Source organism: Girardinichthys multiradiatus, chromosome 7 (assembly GCF_021462225.1).
Source record: "Girardinichthys multiradiatus isolate DD_20200921_A chromosome 7, DD_fGirMul_XY1, whole genome shotgun sequence".
Lineage (NCBI taxonomy): Eukaryota > Metazoa > Chordata > Actinopteri > Cyprinodontiformes > Goodeidae > Girardinichthys > Girardinichthys multiradiatus.
The window spans coordinates 20,980,268-21,007,564 of NC_061800.1; the positions used below are offsets into that span (position 1 = coordinate 20,980,268).

The 27,297-nt window shown below is 37.2% G+C and overlaps 2 protein-coding genes across 3 annotated transcripts in view; one reads left to right on the forward strand and one right to left on the reverse strand.

The window, feature by feature from the left end:
* tmtops2b (teleost multiple tissue opsin 2b) overlaps positions 1-13,164 on the forward strand; it is a 77,332-nt gene extending 64,168 nt beyond the window's left edge. For both annotated transcript variants that reach the window (XM_047371571.1, XM_047371572.1), the window contains 2 exons: positions 435-668; positions 9,078-13,164. In XM_047371571.1, coding sequence (XP_047227527.1) covers positions 435-668; positions 9,078-9,230 — 387 coding nt within the window. In that variant the 3' untranslated portion in view covers positions 9,231-13,164. The remainder of the gene's footprint in view (positions 1-434; positions 669-9,077) is intronic.
* st6gal2a (ST6 beta-galactosamide alpha-2,6-sialyltranferase 2a) overlaps positions 738-27,297 on the reverse strand; it is a 75,337-nt gene continuing 48,777 nt past the window's right edge. The window contains exons 4-7 of the mRNA XM_047371570.1: positions 24,769-24,866; positions 23,346-23,447; positions 15,294-15,468; positions 738-6,230 (exon numbers count right to left, since the gene is read on the reverse strand). Coding sequence (XP_047227526.1) covers positions 5,983-6,230; positions 15,294-15,468; positions 23,346-23,447; positions 24,769-24,866 — 623 coding nt within the window. The 3' untranslated portion in view covers positions 738-5,982. The remainder of the gene's footprint in view (positions 6,231-15,293; positions 15,469-23,345; positions 23,448-24,768; positions 24,867-27,297) is intronic.

Here is a 27,297-nt window from a genome sequence, read left to right on the forward strand (position 1 = left end):
GTTAAATTTGAATGGATGCAAATGACTTATTAATTTTTTGATTTCTCAGAAGGGTTGTAGTATCATTTGATTTGTTTTTCTATGTCTGTATCTGTGTTTATTTTCTTTGTGATATATATGGGGTATTGTAATTGTATGTACAGCGCTTTGAGTGTCTCGTTACTGGAAAGCGTTATATAAACTTACCTTACCTTACTTATCTAACAAATCTTGCTAGAAACTGCTTCTATTGTGCTTTAAAAATGATTCACTGGTGTTTAGTTGCTTACCTACAGTATTTATCTATTTATATTCTCAGCATACTTGCTGAACTCATTAAAAAGAAAAAGCAAAAATGTCAAAAAATTTAAAAAGCCTTGCTTTTTCTTTTTCCTGTATTTGTGCTGTGTTAAATTAAAGTAACTTTGACCCGTTTCTCTGTGATCGTCCGTCAGGTTGGGAAGATCCGGAAGAATTCAGCCAGAAGGAGAGAGTACCACATACTGTTTATGGTTCTAACCACAGCAGCCTGTTACCTGTTGTGCTGGATGCCGTATGGTGTTGTAGCCATGATGGCAACATTTGGCCCACCCAACATCATCAGTCCTGTCGCCAGCGTGGTACCGTCACTTCTGGCCAAGAGCAGCACTGTCATCAACCCTGTCATCTACATCCTGATGAATAAACAAGTGAGCAATAGTATATTTTTGTTATGTTATATAATTTTGAAATTATTAATTAGACACTAAACATTTTGCCATGTTTCAACAATTTTATTCACACAGTGAAAGAAAATGACAGAACAGCTCAAATCATACAAATCTTCAATTTAAATATTGACGTGTAAAATGAAGACAACTCACTAGATAATTAAAAATTAAGATCACCCTAAGGCTGCTGGAAGGGAAACGGTGCTTCCTGTCATACTGAACTGCAAGTAGCTGCAGATGGGAAATATAAAATAAAGTCAAATGCTGAACAATCCTTAAGAGGCAATGTGGTCCAGAGGTTCCCATCATAGTAAATCCAAACAAGATGTGAAAAGTAGGCCTCAAGAGAAAAAAAAAACTGGAAAAAAGCAGGAAAGCCTTTATAATCAAAGTGTCTTAAAAATGTTCTCTTCGACCGCTTAACCACAAGTGAATGGTGATTTAACACTGGCAATAAAAATGTTGTCCTTAAGTGGACAAAACAAATCTATTCAATTTGACCTTAATGGTCCCAGAGAGAAATCTTAGTTTCCCAGATTTCCTGCCTTTACTCTTAGCCCTCGTTCCACTTTTAACCATCTGACACACAATTTAAGGTGGAATTTGGCACAATATTAAAATGCAGAAAAGTTGCCATAAGACATCAGGGAACAGCTGAATGCTACACCACAATTCATTGTGGTCCATAAGCATGCATAAAAGAAAGATGCAAAAAATTATGTAATAAAATCAAGAAAACCTTAAAGCATAGTTGACTTCTACAACATTGACAATGATCTGCAGCACAACACAGCACACACAGTTTAAGACTCAGCCCTACGTTTGCATGCTATGTGCAACGGAAAGTACAAATGTACAATATGTTCGGGGCTTTTTGCACGTTCGGTGTGCTACAATCACAACCACTTTAACACCCTTTGCAGCAAAGCTGAAAACCTGAAGCCTGCAAAAACCTTCAAGCATCATTTCCTTCAGTCTTTTTACTTGTCCCATTACTGGGGTTCTTTAAACTGACTGGGGCTGGGCATCTTAAAGAAACAAACCAACAGTTACAAACCATCTTGTAACTGCATGTGTACCATCAGAAAGAGAGAAAACATCAAATACAATTTCTACTAGACATCAGATTATTGGACTAGAGTAAAAATATTATGGTTTCTCATAATAATAAGTAAATATGAGTATAAAAATGTATAACATAACCTAATTGCTTTTATTTAAAAACAGAAAAGAAAAATGTTTTCATACTGCTGCTAAATCGACATATTTAATATTATAGCTGTAACATTACCTATTATATTTTTAATAATTACTTTGACTTAAATTTACTGAAGTAAAAATACAGAATAAATACGCAATAAATTCAGGTGTGATTTTTAAAAGATTGTGAAGAATTTTATGTCTTCTCGCAATATATCTCTTTAGAGAGTAACACATATAAAAAGGTGTTTTCCTACTGCTTGGGGGTAAACTTTAAAAGCCTTTCATCCAGCAATCCAGCAGTGCACTGCTGGATTGCTGGAAGTTAGGCTAACTTGCTAGGTGTTTGCTTTCAACCTATTTAAAATCATAGTTTCAAATTGATTAACTAACATGAAACCTTGGTATACATTTTTATCAGCTTCTGCCTAATTTTTCCAGAAACAGCTCATCACTTCACAATATCTCGTTGTAGTAAGCGCTTCCATGGTTACATAACTTTGCATCAATGTGATGAAACACTTGTTTCTCTAGCCTCTAATTCACTGAATTATTCTTTGTCATATGCTTAGTCTACTACGCATTTTTTCATACTGATCACGCACAACATTAAACCAAAAAACACATGCAAAAGTAAATTGCCCGAATACACATTAGGTTCTGGTAGTTGGAAAGAAATTTGCCTTTCAACCAAATCTCTATGCAGGTCAACTGCACTCTGGGCCGTGCCCTCATTCCAGTGAGGGCTTGAAACTGAATTGATAAAGATCAGCTGGGCTCACTCTGATTGATGCATGTGTTGCCTGGAAGCAACACTAACCATTAACAAAAGGAATGAAGGTTTCTTCTTAGTGAGGATAAAACTGACGAAATACAGGGTTGAGATGGAAAATAAAACCTGAAAATTCTCTGGACATCTAAAATTTGAGTTGGAAGCAATTTTCAGAAAATACCGAAACTGCTTCATCAGAGGAGGCTCTGAAATTAAATTTATAGGAATCTGAGATGTTTTGGAGTCACATCTTGATGCGTTTGAGTGGTACTGCATTTGAACCATAATCCAGACTATGGATAGGATTTAGCTGCATGAACATTATTTATGCAGTAATTTAATTGTAGTGTTAACTGGGCACATAAGATAGGTTGCTCTTTTATATTTGGGAAAATTGTGGCACTAGTAGAACTAACTAATAATGGTATTACTGTAGAGGTAATGTTACATATTCATGTATCAATAGCTAACTGACGCTTGCTGTTTCTTATGTTGCCAAGTACAGTGACTCTCAAACGTCTATACACCCCTGTTAAAATCCCAAGTTTTTGTGATTTATGAAATAAGACCAAAGAATCATTTCAAAAATATTTTCATATATAATGTGATATTTGTCATGTGCCATTCAATTAAAAAACAAATCTGCTTAAAGGAAAAAATAAGATTAAAAGGTGTAATAACCTGGCTGCATAACTGTGCACACCCTTCAATACATCGTTTTATTTTTTCCATGTTAGTGTTGCTGTCAGTTAAAACCACTTAATGCACTTGTCATGCTAAGATGATTCAGCCATCATTAGTGCAGACAGAGGGTGTATGATAGCTATAGCTGCCTGTCTGGTAATCAAATAGGCTACATATGCTATTAATATGAGATGCAAAGAATGGGGATGCCGCAGTGTTAGTTACCTATTCCCTACTTTATCTTCCTATGGTACAGTCCTGTAGTAGCACGATGAGGAAATTTACAAAGTACCCAGAAGCAAGGCATTTACAAAAGAAATTGGTTTAAATCAAGCCTTAAAATAAATGATTTACCAAAATGAAAAGCAAGAAAACTTGGCAAAAAACCCCCATAAAGTCTAGGATGAAATTCCAGTAATACTACCACTACTTCCACAAACACTGAGAATATATGATGGAGGAACTTGTCATTGTGGCCATCCGTCAGAGTAAAAAAAACAACAACAAAAAAACACTACTGCTGAACACATTGGCTACAATGAGTATTTGGCTATATAGTTGTCACATGGTAAAATGCAATAAATGATCACAATAGGTAATGTTAAATAGTTTTAAACTGCTATTTTTCTAACTTTCTGCAGCAGCTAGCTGTGTTGCAAATCCAGAACTACAGAAGTAAAAACATGTGGATTCTGTTTCCGGTGTAAATCCTTTGTCTTTGATTCAAGTCTACAGTACTGCTAATTCTACCTTCATATTTTGTTAGCATTTCTCATCTTTAAAAACTGAAAACATAAAGTTACTATAGTTTCAACCAACAACAATAAGGGCCTGCAGCCACTAAGTAAGAAGAGAATCACTTCTCTGAATCAATGTCTCAGAAAATAGAGAGACTGAAACCACAACTAGAGGTCCAATGTACATCCTGTAACCATTCGGTCATAACGGGATATCTACAGAACATGAGACAGATGGTTTTAATTGTTGTGACTGATCAGTGTCTAATAGTATTTACAAAATCACAAATTTCAATTAACACATCATGTATAAAACACAAGAAGTGAAAAATGGCCCAAAAGCAAAAGGGTTTTCATTTTTTTCATAATAAAAAGCCTGAATAACTTTCAAAAAGTTGTGTGTTTGTATATATAAACACATACGAACACATACCCAGCCCAAGTCGAACCCCAGAAACAACTTTTTCTACTACTCTACTGCACTCGTCATTTTCTTCACATGCAACGCAACATTCCTGCAACACTTTAACACATTTGATCAAACCACTACCAATTGCACACATTTATGAAAACACCAGTTTTAGGCCAAAGATTTTCACAGACCTTCATTCCCGTGCTGACTTAAAACGTCTATAGCCATCTCCAGATGTGGCACCGGCTCACTGTAAACATACAGAACAATCTAAATTTGGACACAAAGTAAATCTGGAGATGCTGCTGGCCCAAAATCCTGGATGTTTGGTCGTCTTCGTTCTGACCCATGGAGAATACTGGAACTATAAACCATGTATAGTTGTAAGGAATGCACTTTATCCAAAGTAATATCCCTGTGGTGCAAGTATGCAGACAATACGGCTGAGGTGAACTCCAGTACAGGTTTGGCCAAAACAGGAAGTGGTAAAATTACATTCAATAAAGGGTTAACTGAAAGAAGATGGGGGGAAAAATAAAATCTCGGGGGCTGGTGATTTCTGAGGCAGAGCTGAGAAGTGCGTGACTGCAGAAAAATCCGCTGCGCCACATGGCATCACAATCAAAACCGATTGGCATTGCAGTCCTGCCACAGAGTGTACTGCATTTGACTAAACAGTGACAAGGCAACCCGAGGAAAGTGTTCAGCTGACCACCAGGCACGGGGTCATGTGTGTTCTGAGCACCTGTTTTATTTTTGGCCCCTGTTTACTTTCATTTTACAAAGCAAGTGCACTCTGCAAAACCTAAACTGTGACCGGACTGGACGCTTTCAGTCATTGTGCAGAGGACAGTGATTTTAGACCAATCATAATGGCATTAGTGAGAAATTATTCCCTCGTGACATGAAACGACTTCTGATTGTGCTGGAAGATATGTACAGTGATTCTGACAATCGGTCTTTAAAGAACTGCACATTCTTTTGCAAGTGTTGCGGCTGTATGTGTATACTTTTCTGACATTCAGAGTGAATCTTCTCTTTATTTACTCAAACCACTCTGGATTGTTAAAAAAGGAAAAAAATATGAAGTAATAAACAGTGGCTTTTCCTTTAAGTGGATTACCACCCATACAACTGAGTTTTTTACATGACTGATAACACCAAGTTATTAAAAACTGACTTTCTATCTAAAACACTGATTTGTTGCTACCCTAGTCAGCTCCAAAGCTAACGCGGCTCAGCTAAAGCATTTTTTTTTTCTATCTCCAGTCTCTGGTCAAGTAAACTATTATTAAACACAAGGTCTTTAGACAACCTCCGAGCTGATCCCTCCCAGGAGGGCTATGGCTTATCCTCTTTCTGGGGATTATTTGAAACAAGTTAGCTTCAGCCTTTTTGTCTGCTGTGGCTTTATTGCAACTCTCCCTTGGTCAGCCAGAAAGGGCCAGTGTATGCGTTTTTATTTTCAGGCTCAGAGAGTTTCATATTTCAGATGTCACAGTCAACAGTGCTGAAGCCCGGAAGAGTTACACGTCCCTTCCTCCGGAGGTCGCTCTCAGGCCCCGTGTTGATGCGCCGGATCAGGATCTTCTCAAAAAGGAGGGGGTGATAAGCACCCAGAGTGCAAGCGGCATCGTAATATCGTTCGTGGTAGTGGCACAGGTCGGACTGCCTCACGGAGGGAATGTACTCGTATACATGCACCTGCTCACACAGCGTCATCATCAGGAGAATGCCTGCAATGTTAACATATAAACAGAGAAAGTCATGGGTTTATGTTTGAAATATTTGCAGCCTTAAATATACAGCTTGTTGTTAGTGGAAATTTTCCACATGGCGTTTGTCAACAACCTTTTTTAAGTTTTAAAATGGTGATTTTTTATTTTATTATTATTATTATGGGAAAAAATCTATTTAAACCAACCAATCCTAAACCTAATGGCTGTGCCACCCTCGGCAGGTGTTCATCAAGTGTTTACAATAACATGCAACAATCCTTTCACGTCACTGTGGAACATTTTTGCCTCACTTCTTTGCACAATTGTTTCAACTCAGGCCCATTGGAGGGGTTCCTAGTTTGAACGGCCTGTTTAAGATTATTCTACAACATCTCAACTGAATTTTAGACCATGACTAGGCCACTCTAAAACCTCCATTTTTCTTTGTCCCAATTTATTTATTTTTTTTACCTTTCGGACTTTTGATCTGCTTGTTTTAGATTGCCATTATATTTTCACATAGAGTCAGGTTGGTTTACACAGTTTTTTTTACTCCTTGTTAGGTGAAATGATCGTTTGGAAAATGCTTTTTGTATGCAGTCCAGTTATCCTTGTCGGATATAAAAATTTGTTTGATCTGAAACATTTAACAACATCTTGGAATATGGCAAATCATTTTTTGTGTAAATACATACATTTCTTTAAAGATATAAGACTCTAAAGTCTAAAAGGGGAATGATTGATCCACTAAAAAGTTGATCACTCATTGCCTTGATATTTTTGTTGAACAAACTTACAGATTTTGTCTACTACAACTAACATGACTTAGCTATAAAACAAAATAAAAATGAGCTCAAAGCTGGTGGAAATGGGCTCCAAAAACTGGTTATTAAAAGGTTCAATTGACCAGAAGGCTAGATTTGATGACTTTCTTCCCCTAGAGCATCCATTATAACCTCACGGTTACTCTCATCCACACCTGAAAGCTGCCGGGTATGAGCAAAGCTAAACCTGTTAGCCACAGAGCAGCACCTCTGAACAGCTGGTACCCTATCTCAGCTCAGAGCTCAGATCTGATGCATCTTTGGAAACACTGAAAACTCCAACAGATAAGAAGTACCAAAAAGTATTTTCAAGTAAAAAACACACCTAAGCTGTGTTTTAAGAAAAAAGTATTTTCTGGGAAGAGATGACAGAAAACAAATCACAGCAATGTAGGAAGAGTGAGTTTGGCACCCACATTGTGCTCTGCAGGGGAGCATCTTGCTGTGACGTGGTGGGAACACAAGTAGCATTCAGCATACATATATATTAGTTGTTAGTCACTCATTGCTCTGTACTGTCCTGCTGATTTCTGTTTACCATTCAGTTCCTGGTGGTTGTTATGGTGTTCGCAGCTCTAAACATCTGCATGTATCTCCATAGCTTCTCCACTGCAGCTCTCTCCTGTGTGAATGTTTTCAGTATACTGCCCTGTGGAGATATTTAGTAGGGCAGTTTTTTTTTTTTTTTTGAGCAAGTCACTTCTTTAAAATAATCTTCCCATGATGCTAAAACTCTACATAGGTTAAAAAGGTATTGAACACATCAAACGTTTTTCTCCGTAAATGTATTTCTAATTAGGCTAGTAACCCAAACACACAACAAGTGTGTAAAGATTGTGTAATAGAGTGGAGTGACACAGGAAATAAGTACCAGACATGCTTAATGAAATGTATTTAATTGTTAGTAGAAATGCCTTTTGTGGATTTCACAGCTTCCAGATGTTGCCTATATGTAGAAACAGATGCATTACACAAGTGTGACTTTGACCCACCCATACACACAAAATGTCTTTACATCTCAAAGGCTCTGAGGACCTCTTCTTTGCACTTTTATGGAATTCAAGAAATGGCTGGTGATGACTGGTTTATGGATAAAATTATGTTTTTTCCACTTTTCAATTGTTACTCAAGTGAAGGTCACTGAACATTAACAAATATAGAAATATGTCTCAAGCGGATGTCCATTGTTGACTTTTTTGCCGCAATGAAGAGCCTTGATAGAGCTCTTAAAAACAGCTGATATTAACTTGCACTAATGGAGACTCTTCACTCTTTTATTACTTTCTATTCCTTTTTGCAGCTTCTTTGTGTGTTCAGTACTTATTCTCAGTGTTATTCCACTGTATTAAATATACCTTAACTTATGAATGTACTGGTGTTATTATTTATCTGTATGTCTGGATTACTTATGTTGTTACTTACATCTGGTGGGAATTTAATGTCAATAACCTCATTAGAAATATATTTACTGAGAAATGAATCGATGTGTTCTTTGCAGTACCTCATTAGCCTGTATTGTTTCTGAGTTGCGTAAAGTGCATAACAAAACAATAATTAACTAAACATAGCAAAGTAATGTTTAAAAATTTGCATTTTCTTCATGTTTCCTGCTTTGTCCTCTTTGTTCTACGCAGTTCCAGTATATCTGGAAAGGAAAATGCTTTCATCTTCATGACATGACCCTGAAGAGACTTTAATCACAACTTATTGTTAATGTCTTTTTTAAGTAATTTCACTTTTTTTGAAGAACTTTTTTTCACAATGTAACCAGTGAACAATGAAAGCCTCTTCTGCACTTCAGGATTGTTTGCTGTTATTGGAAAGGCTGACAAAGCATTGCCTTGAGTTGTAATTTGGAAGCAAAAAAATAACAAGCAAAAAGAAAAATATTTTTCCAAGAATACTCTGCATAAACAGTGTTAAAGTGAAAAACAAAAATACTACCAAACCACTGACAGACAGAACTGAAGATCCCTTCATCTCTAAAGAAGAGGAAAACTCTGAGTGTGTGTTTTCACCTTTTTGTCCTTCTGCCTCTCAGTTCTACAGGTGTTTCCTGATTCTGTTCCATTGCGCTCACTGGTCATCAAAAAATGGAAACACTTCAGTGCCCTCCAAGACCACAGTAATCCCTTTGAACCGCAGAGTCTACAGCAACACAGTGGCGCAGATCTCTACAGATGCTCTCAACTAGTCCTACTTCAAAGATTCATCTTCCCTTTAACGTCATGACCCAAACCTGAAAGTCCGTTCCTAAAACATCCACATCCATGACAGCTTCCACAAGACTTTCCACAGGATTTCAGAGGGCGGATACAGGGATTTGCTTCCTCTCTGCTGCGAGGCGATGCTTGGTGACATTGTCTGGCACGCAGTCAGCCTTATGATTTATCCTGAACATGTTACACTGATTGAGGTCATGGCTTTCTGTGTGCACTTTTGATTTTCTTTCATGCCAAATTTATTAATGCCAACAATTTGCTTGCTAGTACAGAAAACGATCTTCTTCTGAAGTTCTCTGCAACTGAAACCAGGAAAGGCATGTGAACAATTGTTTTGCAAAACTTTGTTTCTCTGTAAAATAATAACATGATTGATGTTTACTGGGCTTTTTCTGAAGTGTACTTGCTTGTTTTTTTCATTTCTCATGCCATCTTCGATATTTCTCTCTCAGTGTACATTTCCCAGAATTCAAAGAATCTTTAGCTATTTCTTAAAATGCAGCTAGAGTAAACAAAAACAAATCCTATTCATGCGTGCTGCGATATTCACTTTGAGCCAACTCCCCCTCCACCAATTTATACACCAATTTGTACCTATGCATTACCATTTCGTCCCAACCTGCTTTTCATACCTGTTAGTAAACTGTGTCCAACCCATGTAAGCTACGTAAAAATGTGTACCAGTTTGTTTCTCTGTTAAGTATTTTGGTGAATAATCATAATCTGCCACATCAGACAAATATTTTTTTTTTATAAATGTCATTACAATTTATATTTTATTTTTATTGATTGTGATTGTAAGTAAAAAAAACTGTATTTGACTGTATTATTTAAATACCACCTTTCAAGACACACAAAGTGCTGCTGAACACATTACAATCAAATACTATTAATTAAATAAAAGCTATTTTAAAAACATAGGGCTTTAGCTTCAGTGGAAAAAGCTTTTTAACTTTCATTTTCAGCCTTGTAAATGGCACAGCCAGCAGGCCCTGTTAACAGGACCTCAGGGACCCGCTAGGTATATCTGAAAAGGTTCAGAGATACACACCAGTGCTTGTCAGTGAAGAGCTCTTCAGAACTGGGGTCATATAGTGAGCTCTAGAGTGGATAGGCAGCGAGTGAAGCCCGAAATAATGTGGAGTACTGGGAGAAAACTTTCAATAGTCAATCCAAACAAATAAGTACAGTACTGTGAAAAGATTATCAAGAAATGAACGAATTAAGTGAGATCAAATTAATTTAAATACATAAACAGCCTTCAAATGATGTTTTTATTTATTAAAGCTGCAGTAGGTTCAGACAAACATGCAAAACATTTTTTTTACATATTTGTTATAAGTGTCATTATGTCCTGACAGTATGAGAGAGATTATCTGTGAAAAAATTAAGCTCCTCTGGCTCCTCCAAGTGGTCCTACTGCCATTTGCAGAAATACACCGCTCCCAGTCAATAACAACCAATCAAAGCCAGGAGGAATGTCTTTGCAGTGTCAATCATGCTCATGTACCAGCTGCTCACAACCTTTCCCCCGCACGGCGCATAACGTCATTCAAGATTTCCAGTGTTGCAGCTAAGCTAATGGCATTGTGCTAATGATCTGAGAACCAGGTTTGTAGTCAATGTATGGGCAGGCTACTAAGGAATGTGCCATAGCTGTTAATCCGTCATCATTGGTAGCACTAATTACTAAACCTGCGCGTTCATGGCAGGCTCTGCTGTAGATGAGGGCTGTAGCACAGCAGAGAGCCAGGGGGAAGGACCTGTAAGGTGTGCTCGTTCAAACCTTCAGGCTAAGTCCACAGTTTTCTCAGAACTCCCTACTGCAGCTCTAAGTGAAAAAAAAAGTTGTGAAAACCTACCTCTATGTGAAAGAGTAATTGCCCCTTGCCAAATCATAAGCCAAATGTAAGTAATCACAAAAGCTATGTTTAATTTAATTAGCCATACCCATGCCTAGCTACTACCAGACCCGCAGAATCAATGAATGACTATAAAAAAATCTCAAAAGTAACATATTGTTGCCAAGACTGAAGAAATTCAGCAGACGTCAATGACATCTATCAATCTGGAAAGGCTTCCAAAGCCATTTCTAAGGCTTTAGGACTACAGCAAGCCAAAATGAGAGACACCATCTACATAATCGAGACAGTGGTGAACATTCCCAGCTGCTTTGATGCTTCAGGACCAGGATGACTTGCCATAATTAATGGAACCCTGAATTTTGATCTCTAAAAAATCCTGAAGGAGAATGTCCAAGCATCAAATTTTGACCTTAAAGTAAGGCACACTTGGGTTATGCAGCAGGGCAACAATCTAATGCTCATCACCAAGTGGGAATTACCTCTGAATGATTAAAAAAAAATGAAATGAACATCTGGGCATGTTGTGGCATATCCTCGTGTGGGGCTGAGTTAAAGGAAATTTGTGAAAAAGAGTGAACTTAAATTGCTCTACAGTGACGTAAAAGACTTATTGCCTGTTATCAGAAATGCTTGATGGTTGGTGTTGCCTGATGTAGATTTAGCACAGGTGTCAAAATGGCCAAGAGTTTGCATAACCAGAGGAATAATCTCATCTGAAGCACACCCAATGCTTTAGTCCTTACCTCAAGAACATTTTCAGCCATTCAACATTTAAAAGTTAATTTAGCTGCAAACATTGTGAGGCTTCAAAGGTGATTACTTCTGACTTAACAGATGTCTAGAAACAACTGAAACTCTCCACAAGGAGGGTAGCCTAACATTCTTATTAAAAATAAAAAATTTTTTATTGATCTTCAAATTTTCTGAGACACTGAATTTTGTGTTTTCATAATCTGTCAGTCATAATCATCACAATTACAAGAAATAATGGCTTAAAATATTTCACTATATGTGTAATGAATATATATAATTTATTACTTTCATTTTCTCAAATGACTGATGAAAGAACTGAATTGAACTTTTTTAAAATATTCAAATTTTTTTTGCTAAGTTAATAGTAAAACAAAAAGAACAATTTCTTTAGAATAAGCTTTACCTGATTTGAGAAGCAATCTGCTTTACCACCACCTTTTCTAAAATCTTAGCAACATATGGTAGCTATGATCTTCGTTAGGCGTAGTTGACGCTTATTAAATATAAATAGTTACCAAAAAGGTTACCAAACAGTTCAGTGGTGAACGGTTCTGAAAAAGCTGAGTACTGCAAATGTGGGGAAGGGGCAAAACGACCAACACTCGACAAAGATGAGGCCACCTTTTTCATTTAGCCTCTCTATATGACAAAAAGCAGCCTTTGAACAGAACAGATCTCTGTGTAGAACTGTACTAGCATTAGCTTTGTTTGGTGTTACTAAGAAAACTTTACTTAAAAGGGTTCTGTCAAAACACTACATTAATCCAACAGTATTTCTACATTTGATCAGTATTCCCATACTGTAATCCCATTAAAAACATGTTTCAGTAAGGGTGAACATAATCTGTCTCTCATCTATTTTCAGTCATCAAGTAAAACTGCTGAAGTTCAAGGACAGTTCAAGGACTCAGGTTGAATATAATTTCCTTTCCTGAAACAAACATGCCACTGTGGCTAAATTATTAAAATACTGCATTTGCTTTTAAATGTTACTTCCCATGAAAGACTCCAAAAAAACTGAAGCTTGTGGCTATTGTTTGTTGCCTTGCAGTCAGTTCATCATTGTGTCACTGTAAAAGCTGGCCAATTAGAAGCTTCTGCTTTGATCATTTGTGTAGTTTTAAATTTTGGGTGGGTATATTTAAACTACAACCTGTTCGTAAAATGTCTCCAGCTTGTAGACATTTGATTGTAAATAAAGCAAAATATTAAAAGGGATCACAAAAACTTGTTCCACCATCTTTTAACTTGTACATACCTAAAGCCTAATAAATCTGGTCTGCATGTATTCTTGTCTTGTCGCTTAATTTTCTTCCTTCCTCAAAATAGCCTCCATTGTAGTTTTCACAGTATTTTTGCTTTACGCTGCTTTTTTAAATCAAAGTCTATATTTACCAGATTTACATGTATTTGGATAAAAAGTCCTACTCTACTGACAAGCAGACATTGGAGAAAAGCTGCAATGTTTCACAGTGAAATACACCAAATGACGAGCTAAATGTGCTAAATATGATATCTGTAGGGGAGTCTACAATCTGAGGCTGTGATGCAACACACATAAAGAGTGTTTAAGGAGGTTGTACACGCTTCCTACATATGCATCTTTGGGGTTATCTTGACTTTGTTCACAAATTTCTCCAGTAGAAAGAAAAGATAAGACCCAACTGCCTTAAGTGCACCGATTCAGTAGGGACTAACAGAGCGAAACATTTAGAAAGTCGTCTGAAAGAAACAAATGTGACTGACAGGGTTTTGGTAAAGATGAGGTTGTTTCTCCCAGATTGATACAACAATGATGCCTGAAGCCAAACGAGTATTCTGACAATGTGACATGAGTCTCTATGGAAGCTCTTTACACTCACTTATTTTGCTTTTTGTGTTTTTGGTTTTAAAAAAACCTGCCTGCTGTGCAAAAAGACATCCGATTTTTGCATTTCTGAACTTTAAGAATGGTTCCTGTAATTGAGTTATGAGAGCAAAAAATATCTGACAAGGGGAGTTTTCCCAAAAACTAGAATTAACTGCTACTGACCAAAATTTAAGCTTTTTGTTTAAAACGTTTGTTTCTTTAATAGTATCGTGGATTGAAAACTGGAATATATATATTTATTGTTCACATGCTATATTTGTCTAAAAAATAAAATCCTTAAGTGTTCATTGAGGGTCTTTGCTTTAAGGCTTTAAGTGTTACAGTCACTGCTGGGGCTGAAGATGTATAAAACTCCACCACCTAGGCTTGCAGGCTGCTTCAACAAACATCTAAGAATGGGTCAGTCTCGGGAGCTCAGTGACTTCCAGTGTGATGTCATGATAGGATAACACCTGTGCCATAGGTCCAGTCATGAAATTTCCTTCCCTAATAGACATTCATCAGTGGCATTATAACAGAGTTTAGGAATGACAGCAACTCAGCCATATGGTGGTAGGTCAAGTAAAACCACAGAGCAGGGACAGGAGATACTGACACGCATAATGTGCAGCAAACGTTTTGCAGAGTCAATCGCTACAGACCCCAACACTTCATGTGATCTTCAGATTAACTCAAGAACAGTGTTTAAAGAGCTTTATGGAATGACTTTCTATGGCCGAGCTGCTGCATCCAAGCCTTACATCACCAAGAGCAATGCAAAGCACTGGATGCAGAGGTTTAAGAGACCATACAGAGTCTTGACCTCAACCTGAAAGAACACCTTTGGGATGAATTAAAGCAGAATGTGAGCCAGGCCTTCTCGTCCAACATCACTGTCTGACCTAACAAATGAACATCAAGAACAAAGGTCAAACATTCCATAAAAACATTACTAACCCTAGGGGAAAGCCTCCCCAAAGGATTTGCAGTTATAGCTGCAAAAGTTGGTAAAATGCCATATTAAAGCCTTTGCAATAAGCCAGGATATCATTACAGTTCATGTGCATGTAAAGGCGGAATAGTTTTGGCAATTTATTGCATGTCAATATTCTCTTATATAATTATGAGCCTATGAAATGAAAATAATTTGCATTAATATTTGTTTTTATCTTTGCTTTATTTTACTTCATAAAATCAATAGTAAAAAGTACTCAATTTTATTGATAATACAGTTTAATCTCAATTAGGTTAACTAGTTAATTACCAGTTTTTATGAATTTCACTTATATTTTCATTTGTAATTAAAGTCAAATGATTTTTGACTGATGCTTAATAAACTTAATCTGATAAATATTCCAAAATCTTACTTTGTTAAATTTGTGATAAATTAATGGTAGAAAAGAAATCATCCCTCAGACGGATTTCTTATTGATGATTGGGCTTAAATAGTGGGATATACATGTGAGTGTGGTTCTGCCCAAGGCCCAGAAGGTTGAAAAGCATAAAGGTGACTGCAGGAATGGCAAATGACGCCGCATCCATATTTAGAGGTATGTGTTTGTACTCGCCTATGAAGCCAGACGAGGGGGGATTGGGCTGGATGTTATCCTGAGTGTTGCTCTGAATCACATCCCACAGTCGCCACACATAGCTGGGATGAAGAATGTAGAAGGGCTGGTCTGGATGGGCCTTACGGTGATCTACATATGGACCAAACAGGTTGTAGTCCGGACTATCATACCACTGACAAGAGAAAATAAAAAAAACACCTCAGTTAGAGTTAAAGAAAATATAAAAATGACAATGATGACATTTACTAACACTGTTTTAAAAATGGAAATGACTATATAACCCATACTTCTGACATTATTTTTTTAAGGGCAGTTGTCAAAGTGTTTACTCAGTTGTTGTTGGATTCCAACAGAAAATTTAATCTTTTGAACAAATCTCTCGTGTTAGGCTGTATTTATATCACTAAAACATTTATGCATTACCTTTCCAAGTCTAGAAATTATTCCATTAGATTATCACCAGTACAACATTATTTTATCATTCAGATTATTATCAACTATTATTTATTTAAATGGTAAATGGCCTGCACTTGTATAGTGCTTTATCAAGTCCCCAGAGACCCCCAAAGCGCTTCACACTACATTCAGTCATTCACCCATTCATACACACACATTGTAGCCACAGCTGCCCTGGGGCAGACTGATAGAAGCGAGGCTGCCATACACAGGCGCCACCGTGCCCCTAGGACCACCATCATTGATGCACATTATCTTTTATTCTGGTTTAATTTATTCAGGTAATCTTAACAAGACACAAAGTCGCATTCCTAAGCTACAATATATTGTTAAAACAGATGATAGTACTACTAATAAAAACTATGGTGAAGGAAAACCGATAGATGCTACATACTGCACTATTACCATGCAATAATACATTTATGCATTTTTATATACTATGCAGACTTTCAAATATATTTTTCAACCATTTTAAACAAATCTGTGATATTTATGACTGAAGAACTGGCACATAAATCAAGAGATTCAATTTTTTACATCATTACACCCTAAAAATATTACATGTATACAAGGAAGAGTTCATCTAAAATTTTAATATTCTTTTCTCATTTTAATTATGTCAGCAAGTTATCTTTATATAGCCAATCAAATTATCTACCAGCCAGATGATTTTAAACGGTTTAAGAGAACCATTTATTTTATCTTGAAGATGAGCTGGCGCTTCAGCTTCATCTTCAGCCCTGATGGACCACTGGAGCTGAAAACAACAGGAGGTTGTGAATCTTAATTTTTATCTGCTGGTATGTCTCTGCACTGACTTCCTCGCTCTATGGACACACAAACCAAGCATCAGTTTTAATGAGTGTATGTCACGTTTGGCTTTGCACTATATTAGATTTTTATTTATTTTTTTCGTGTGAGTTGGTAATGTTTTATTCATGTACAGCTTGTTAGCCTCGGAGATTAATAACATAAGACGGCTGAAAAAGACAGACTTCAAACTGTTTTTTTTAAGTAAAAATTCACCATAAGCCACAGTGCTGCCTACTTCATGAGGAATGGGTGAAGAACAAATTAGGAAACTGCCCAACAGCCCCAGTTAAAATGTTTCCTGGAGGGTCACCCTATTTTGGAGATGTTCCTATCAGCCATATGTGCCTCAGCGCTCTCTGAGGTCAGCAAACCAGATGTTTTTACTGATCCCACGCACATGATACAAGCTCAGAGGTGACAGAGCTTTCACTGTTACAGATCCAAAATTATTTATTACTACATGTCAGGCAGGCTCCCTTTCTAGCTGTTCTTAAGACTCGTTTAAAAACACATTTTATTCCCCGGCCCTCGAACCTGTGAGTTCTTCTTAACCTCATTGTGTTTTTATTATTCCAATTATTGTGACTGCTCCTTTTTTATTTTTACTACAGCTTTTTTTAATGAGTCGTACCAGATCAGCTCAGTACAATATAACTGGACATGAATTACTGTCAGTGATGCGTGGATGCCAAATAAACAACTTCAACATTAGACAGATTACAGATATGTTCAGTAAAAGTATTTGGGAGGGGAGGTGCTCTTTGTGAAGCTGTACTGGTAAAAAAGGGTCTTTTTTGCATACATATAATACAGCACTCCAGATCTAACCATGCTCATACACAAGCTTTTGGCATGACAAATAAGTAAGTCAAACACTTCAACAATACTTTTTTATACTTTCTGGAGAACATGAAAATGTAACTGTACTCAAAATACCCACATTTATAGAGCTGTCTCAAAATGTGACAGGCTTTTTCTACAATATCAGTTCTAAATAAATGACAGATCAAACTAAATATTTCAATGAATAAATGAATGATCGTTCAATCATTCATTCATTCATTTCATCCAAACTTTTGCCACGCAAGCCAAAACCGGTAAGTTGAAAGTACTAGCAAGCGGCAAATACTTTTTTTATTAATACAAATCTAAATAATGTTCTTATGATCTTTTTATTTAACTGCTCAACAATATATTAAAAATGCTTTGTTTTTATGAAAGCAATAAAGTCAGATTTTTGTTGAAAAGGGATCTGTGAATCATTTATCCAAAACATACAAATGGTTCTTGAGTGTACTGTTTATTGAAAGAAAGGCATACACTGGCCCACATTTTTGGGTCAAATAATTTTAGGTGCAACTGTCGAAAACCAGTTGCTGTTTATTTCACAGTTATTGGAGTGGAAAGGCGGAGAGTGAAAGAGAAAGGGAAGAAATGCTGTGAAAGACCCGGGTCAGGATTTGAACCCTGGACAGCTGAGTTGAGGTCCACAGATGCAGAACCTCCATAATAACCTGAGCGGCAGCCAGAGTTTAGGGTTTTCACCCATTCACTCTGTGCATATCAGAGCATCTACTGTAGCTCCTTATTATAATTAAAACAACTCTGCAGCCAACTGTTTCAAACATCTGATCCATGGACCTGCTTTGTTTTCTAAAGGAAGACTTGCATATGAAGAGACAATAACCGAGATTTTAGCATTTTGATGTGCTGGCATTACATTTTATTTTTATGTTGTTTTTATTTTATATGAGGATACAATAAACAACATTCACCTTTGTTATTCACTTTTGTGTTGTATTGCAAATTGCATGTTTTTGCATCAATATTATGCCATTTTTACCTCCATTTTGCACTGTTTTCTTAACAGTTTGGATTTTGTCTAATCTCTTCGACACGAGGCCTACAGGCCGTTTAAAAACAGTTTTTCATTGCCTTGAGCAGATATAAAAACCAAACACTTTTTTCATTAGATTACAAAAACATATACTTGCTAAATGTGTTTTTTTATTATTATGTTGTAATTATGAGTATAAATATACTATTTAATTTTAATACTTTAATATTTCATTAAATAATATTTCGGTCTGTTAAGGATTGTCCTGTGAATACCAGCCCAATAAGTCGATGGTATTAGGACAAAATAGAAAGGTGCGAGACGAGCTCTGACATTATTGAACAGCACAAACTCTGCATATACAGGTCCTTCTCAAAATATTAGCATATTGTGATAAAGTTCATTATTTTCCATAATGTCATGATGAAAATTTAACATTCATATATTTTAGATTCATTGCACACTAACTGAAATATTTCAGGTCTTTTATTGTCTTAATACGGATGATTTTGGCATACAGCTCATGAAAACCCAAAATTCCTATCTCACAAAATTAGCATATCATTAAAAGGGTCTCTAAACGAGCTATGAACCTAATCATCTGAATCAACGAGTTAACTCTAAACACCTGCAAAAGATTACTGAGGCCTTTAAAACTCCCAGCCTGGTTCATCACTCAAAACCCCAATCATGGGTAAGACTGCCGACCTGACTGCTGTCCAGAAGGCCACTATTGACACCCTCAAGCAAGAGGGTAAGACACAGAAAGAAATTTCTGAACGAATAGGCTGTTCCCAGAGTGCTGTATCAAGGCACCTCAGTGGGAAGTCTGTGGGAAGGAAAAAGTGTGGCAGAAAACGCTGCACAACGAGAAGAGGTGACCGGACCCTGAGGAAGATTGTGGAGAAGGGCCGATTCTAGACCTTGGGGGACCTGCGGAAGCAGTGGACTGAGTCTGGAGTAGAAACATCCAGAGCCACCGTGCACAGGCGTGTGCAGGAAATGGGCTACAGGTGCCGCATTCCCCAGACCTGGGCTACAGAGAAGCAGCACTGGACTGTTGCTCAGTGGTCCAAAGTACTTTTTTCGGATGAAAGCAAATTCTGCATGTCATTCGGAAATCAAGGTGCCAGAGTCTGGAGGAAGACTGGGGAGAAGGAAATGCCAGAAGTCCAGTGTCAAGTACCCACAGTCAGTGATGGTCTGGGGTGCCGTGTCAGCTGCTGGTGTTGGTCCACTGTGTTTTATCAAGGGCAGGGTCAATGCAGCTAGCTATCAGGAGATTGTGGAGCACTTCATGCTTCCATCTGCTGAAAAGCTTTATGGAGATGAAGATTTCATTTTTCAGCACGACCTGGCACCTGCTCACAGTGCCAAAACTACTGGTAAATGGTTTACTGACCATGGTATCACTGTGCTCAATTGGCCTGCCAACTCTCCTGACCTGAACCCCATAGAGAATCTGTGGGATATTGTGAAGAGAACGTTGAGAGACTCAAGACCCAACACTCTGGATGAGCTAAAGGCCGCTATCGAAGCATCCTGGGCCTCCATAAGACCTCAGCAGTGCCACAGGCTGATTGCCTCCATGTCACGCCGCATTGAAGCAGTCATTTCTGCCAAAGGATTCCCGACCAAGTATTGAGTGCATAACTGTACATCATTATTTGAAGGTTGACGTTTTTTGTATTAAAAACACTTTTCTTTTATTGGTCGGATGAAATATGCTAATTTTGTGAGATAGGAATTTTGGGTTTTCATGAGCTGTATGCCAAAATCATCCGTATTAAGACAATAAAAGACCTGAAATATTTCAGTTAGTGTGCAATGAATCTAAAATATATGAATGTTAAATTTTCATCATGACATTATGGAAAATAATAAACTTTATCACAATATGCTAATATTTTGAGAAGGACCTGTATATGGAATGAATTCACACAATTTCTTAAAATACAAGAATTTATTAACAAAAATAAGTCAACTCAAAGTCAAACATATTTCAATCAACAAACTCTTTACTATGCTAAAACAATCCAACTAAATTACCAAGCAGAATTAAAGAATAACGACTAATGAACAACTATTCACAATGCAAGATCAGATAAAATATTATTTTACTGGATTGAAAACTAACAACTTTTTTTGGGTAAATATTATTTAGCAACAAGCACGTGTTCTTATCTGTTAGTGGTTGGAGCTAACAAAAGAAGCTTATAACTTATCATCAGAATCAAACACATACCTTCAAAATACCACTAATAAAAGGGGTTAAAATGCATAAGCATGGACGGCACGTTATGGCTGATCTTCTGTTTAAAGTCACCCTTTAAATAAAGTTTTTCTTAACTTTAAAACAAACACAAACACACAAACTGAGCACATGTGCTGAGCAGATAATCTGCTAGTACTAAGATGGCTGAGTTTCAACACAAACAAAACCAAACTTCATAAAACGAAACAATGTTTAGATTATTTCATCCTAAACTACTACTCTCTGCCCAAACCTAACCTCTTAGGTGAACCGTGCTGAGGAAAAGTTGTCCGTTCAACGAAGTTTGGAGAAAACATCCACAGTGAACAAAGGGTTAACTTGCAGCTAACCTCAGGAGCTGTGGGGAGGGCCGGCTCGTTCTGTCGGCCGGCCAAACTGCACGATACTGCTGTAACAACGGTGATGCGGTCCCTTTGTCCTTCCTTTGTCCTTGTAGAGACAGGGTCTCTGCTGGGAACTCTCTATAACACAGTTCACTTCTGCAGACCTCAGAGAGAAAAGTCAAGCCACGCTTGTACCTTAATTACCCCCGTTCATGAATGAATACCGGATACACAAACAGCAATTCATTCCTACTTAGCGCATATGATCGCGTGATCGTATGACACTCTTGGATCCAGTTTGAAGAGTTATGTTTGTTTGCCAGCAAAGAGACATTAGCGCGCTGTGTCCCTCCTTCAAGCTCCGCAGGGACCCGTGTAGAAGAGACGGGATGTAGCAAGAGCGGTGCTTTTATTTGGACAGTGATGTCATGGGAAGTCCGCTGTTACCCCTTTTTCCTGGAAGCTGTGCTAGAAGTAGGTTAATGCGATTTATTTTGAAAGTTCCAGAAAAGCTCATACTGGCCATTTATGTTGTCCCCATGGCTGGGTCCCAACAATTATTATCATTTTTATTATTATAAATGCATCTCAACATTGTCACTTATTTTATTGTATACATTTTTTTAATGACTGAGTATGTCAATTTAAAATCTGGGAAATAAAATGGGTACGAATGTTGAAATCCTTTATAAGGTATTTAAATGATTTTTTAGGCGGAACTTAAAATAAAACAAGAAACAAAACAAAAACACAGAAAATAAATAACAGGAGACATTGCAAAATGATCTGGAATTTCAAATTAAATCACAGATACTTAATAGATGTTTACACTGATGTGATGTCCTTGAAGAAAAAGCAATTAGTCTTAAATGACAGGCTGCAAAGAAAAATACACTTTAACTGAAACAGAGCAGACTTTTAATGACTCAACCATGAAGCTCAAGCTAAAAGGATTGTGAAAACTCAGGAACACAAATAAAGACATAATTCATTTATATAGAACAGGAAGGCCACATAAGAATACAGATTGGATAGCCTTTCCAGATGCTGGAAAATACACTGAAGTACCATTCTTGATTTCATAAGTTCAGAGCTTTAATTATTCATGTCATCATTTCACAACAGCAGAGGAGGAAAGGCTATGGAGAAGAGAGTTAGAGGGCTTCCACAGCATCATGCCTTTTACAAAAATCTCATCAATCTTGAAAATTATGCTTCTCCCTACTCTGTCTCTGAGAGAGGTTGTTGTGTATCACACCATCTCAAGGTGAAGCTCCAGAGCACCACTAAACACTGCTTGAATAAAGTGAACTAATTAGATTATTTTATTTAACTTTTCTTCAAGTTTCTCTGATTTACAACATTTGCTACAATTGTGGCATTGTTAGATGTGGTCATTGTGTGAAGCCACAAAAGTACAAAGAGTGAAATTATTTCCTTCTGTTTCATCACAGTCAGAATGAAAAAGGAAAAGCTAGTTAACAATGTAATGGATTTTTTTTAAAAACCCTGAATCTTACTGAAGAATAATTAAATACATTAAGAAAGCAGACCACCCACAGCCTAAATACAAATTAATTTTAACTGCAAATCTGAAAGTAGAAGGGTCCTTACAGAAGGTGAGAGCTGGAGATGCACCGATCAGGCTTTTCCTGGCCAATACAGATTTCTGGATTTTTTTGCAGTCTGATTTGTTGTTATTCCAATTTTGACCAGTTGCAATATTTTATCCTAGGGACTATACCACATAAAACGGCAGAAATTAGCCGCAGGTTAGTTTTTCATGCAACGGAAAAATGAAGGAATTGCAGGATTATCCATATTTAAGCATTATAGGATATGTCCATAATTTATTTTTTATTTGACTTAAAAAATGCATTGATGTAAAACTTAAAAAAATAAAAATAAATCAAATTTAAGTTTTCACGAGATTTAACTAATCCGTGCATCTCTGCTGAAAACCCACACTTCCAGAAAAAAGTGACGAAGGACCAAAGAAGAAAGTATAAAAGTAAAAGCAAAAACAAATCAGAGCTTGTTCAAAGGCACACAAAAGTCAGAGGAGAGTTGTTGCGGATATGAGAGTGAGGAATGAAGAGTGTGTGATCCACTCTGAGATTGATAAGCTCTGAGGTCAGCTTTGAACTGACCTTGGCAACGCAACAGGGAAGAAGACCATTTCTATGGAATGTGTTTCACACATTAGATTCATCAGATGTTCATCAGATTTTTTATAGTTTGCTATTCACGCATCGCTGCGTCGATCTTTCTCCATTCATGTTCGTGTTAAAACCACTGATGCATAAACAGCACAGAGCCGCCCCTCCTCTAGGCAACTTACTTACCTTATGTAAGTCAACAGTGTAAGGTGCAGGATCCCAGGCCACCAGTGTTACATTCTTATAGATAGAGCTTGTGTTGAACTCATGCTTGGGATTGGCCAAAATCTGCAAACAGGAAACATGAAAAGTGAGGGGTCTTTTTATGACAATATCAAACATAATGCTGTATTGAGCCTTTTTTGTACGAAACGAAATCCAAATTAATTGCTTAAACCAACATAGTTTGTCAGGTTGCTTATTTCTTTTATTTATACCAGAGATGCGCTGATCAGCCTTATGCTGGTTGATACCAAATTTCTGTTTCCTTTGAGTTCTGATCTGCTGATTTGAGTCAGCTGTTGTCTGCATCAACAGTAGACCCAGAAGTTTGATTTAAGACATGTTCTGGTGTCAGACCCCTTTGGCTGATGCAATCATGGTAAAAAGAAAGAACGCACTCTGTCCAGTCAATGACTTTAAATATAAGGACATCATTAAACAGATCTGTGCTTCTAAAATTATTTAATTTCAATGAAATTTAATTAAATGAATCTTAAGTGTTGAAAAACACACATCACATTCCACAATGTCATGATTTATTCAACAAAATGGAGGACTGAACCATCAGTCTTTTACACTGATGTGAAGGGGTTCTGGGCGACTCTTCTTTATACTGCTTCAGTTGTCAGACAGATGATCTCAAATTTGACAACTACTTTCTTTTACAGATTAGTTTATGATTAACTCAATGACTGCAAGGTCCCCAGCTCGCGTCGCTGGTAAACGAGTCCGAATTATCGCATATGCAGATATGCTGTGCCAGGTTTTCGTCTAGCATTGGCATTGTGTTTCACCTCCAGATATATCTACGTTAATGTCAAGGAAATTTGCTCAGAAGTATTCTGGTAAAAATGTGCTACCATATTCATCTTTAAGAGAAAAGTTTATTTCCTGGAAATGTATTCAAACAACCCACGCCAGTTCAGTCGTTCTTTATTAAAGCTGGTATTAATTAGTCTGTAGTTTTTATGAGCATGCTAAGGTCAGAACCTCCGGGGCTATCTAAATGTTTCTCACTGCAGAATAACCTTTCTGGTAGAATAAAAGACTTCAAGTTGTTTGAAAATGGTCTCATAACTTTTCTCAGATAGAAATTATGTAACAATTGCTTCTCTAAGGCCAATGCTGACACATTTTCTCTTTGGCATTGTGTAACACATTCCTGTATGTTCTCCAACAGAAACAACCAGATCTCCTGCTTGTGTAGCTTTTTCTTTTTTTATAAAAGCTGCTAGTTTTCTTCTTAATACACATCACACAAAGCCCATGAATTTTGCCTGTTTTTGTTTAGTAAATATGTTTTCAAGAACATCAGAAAACTTAACAGGTTTGAAGTACAAAATTATTTAGACTAAATTAAGTCATCCAAGGCCAGATTTTGACTTACCTGTGAATTGATGATGCGGATGGTAGTTTTGTTTCCCACATCTTGCTCGTATCCCTCTGTAGGGGCAGCATTGAACCGCAAAACTGCATCATGAGTGTCTGAAACACAAACCAGGACCCTAATCAATAACAGGACAAGGCAGTAATTGAGCTGATCTCGAAGTATGCATGATGTTATAAGAATTAAGAAACACATAGAGGTGGTGCTAACAGAGGATCCGTGAAGGATTAGAAAAAATGAAAGCTGCCAAAGAAGAGAGACCCTTAAATCTTCTAGAAAGCACATTCTGTGCATTGCAGATGTTTGCTCAGATGCTTATGTGGCAGGGATTAGACTGCGTCCTGATTTTAATGATTACCATAATAGTATTACAGTAGTATTCTAATTAATGTAATTGCCATTATAACCATATTCAGTGACTGAGTTTTTGATTTACTAACAACATCTCAAATGTGCAGCAGCAGGCACACAAGGCAAAACAGGGATATTAAAACACAAAAGGCCACTAAGTGTCCAATGTAGCTGAACTTTGGACTTTTGCATCGAGTCAATTTCTGACTCAATGCAATCTGCTGGGTTTCCTTGGACAGAAAAACTTTTTATCCAATTTCAATAAATAACTGAATCTGACTGCACTGTTCAATGGTTAGGATTAATTGGAATGTATGTACCTGACTGTTGTGAAGTGCCTTGAGACGACATGTGTTGGGAATTGGCGCTATATAAATAAACTGAATTGAATTGAATTAACATCTGTCTTTTAAAAATGTTACTTGTTACCAGCTGGTCAGATTTATTTGATTGCCAGCACTGTATCTGAAACAAACCTTCACAATAAAAGCCTCTGAACCTCAAATATCATACAACTGATTGAAACGGTGGCAACACACTGGTAAAAACATCTGAATGATGGGTGCATTGTGTGTTCAGGCTGCATTTAATTTCCTGACAGATATCAATTAATATAGAAGGCACTCTGTGTTGATGAGACTGTAATCAAATGATGACAAATATAAATACTACTGCTGACGCTAAAGATAAACTGATAACTGTGAGGAATTTTCACACAATAATCATGATATCAAATCTTCATACTTTTACATATAGATTAGGGGGAAAGAATGGACTTTATTTGAGTGTTTTGTTTTGAGTTAAAAAAAACAGCATAGGAAACAGTGTGCTTTGTGTCTTAAGCATAGCAATATATTTCTTAAATATCAATTGTGTTTGAAACAGTTTGTCAAAATGATGCAAGCTGATTAGAATAGGGTTAGAAATGCTCTTTGCCATAAGTTATGTTGTGTCATGTCTTTTTCTAAGAGCCATGATATTTTATTGGGAAATCATGATCAAATCTAGATCAGAATTGTAATGGAAAAAAAATGGCAAAATCATATAATCATGCCGTATCGCCAAGCCCTAGCAACAAGTATAACTGGTTCAAAGAGATGAAGCTCTGTCATGTCAGATAAAACGACTGTCTTCCATGTCAGCAAAGTGAAGAAGAACTGCCCCCCTCCAATCAACATCTTAAAATAATAATACTTGTTCCTCTGATTGACTAATCCAGGCACAGTTTGAAGAAATTGTGTCTCAACTGTTCATCAGTGACAACAAGCAGAACTAGAGCGCTCCCCAGTGGTTGGCTCAGGTAACTGATGGGTAACGAGTTTACTGAGAAATATAATCACTCTGCATGGCTGTGAAACGACTCATTTGACGTCCTTTGTTTTTTATTAGCCTTTGTTAAATCTCCAACTTAACAGATGGCACAACATAAACATACATTTCAGCCTATTTGCTCATCGATTAAGTTTCATCTCATGATCTGACACTCCATCATACATATAAACCTTCAGCAAACAGTTGAGCCTGGCCAGCTGCTCTAGTCTTGCAATATAATGCTCAAAACGTGTCTCTTACACACAGAGCTTGACTTTAAATGGACATTTCTCAAAACAGAGATTTTTATCTCCATCAAGATAAAAACTTTTTCTGAAGTCAGAATCTAACATTTGTGTTTTGTTCTGCAATATCTGGTGGCACAAAAAACAAAAAACATAGAAAAGTAATTTAGGGAGATGGTTACGACAAAAAAAAGCTTTAGTCAAAGTGTTTCTGAAAGTCAGTGAATTCTACAGTTCATACAGTGTTCATGTACAGTGGAGGGAGAATCGTGGTTTAGCATATCATAGCTATTTAAATGGAAAACAGCCTGTGCTTGTGTAGCTCTTTATCAAGTCCCCAGAGATCCCAAAGCACTTTACACTATAATCAGTCATTCACCCATTCATACACACATTCACACGCTGACAATGGCAAGCCAGCACAGGAGCCACAGCTGCCCTGGGGCCGACTGACAGAAGTGAGGCTGCCATACATCAGTGCCACCGGGCCCTCTGACCACCATTAGCAGGCAAGGCAGGTGAAATGACTTGCCCAAGGACAATGACTGAGACAGACAGAGCAGGGGTTCAAACCGGCAACCCACCGGTAATAGGATGAACCCCTACCACTGCTGCCACCATA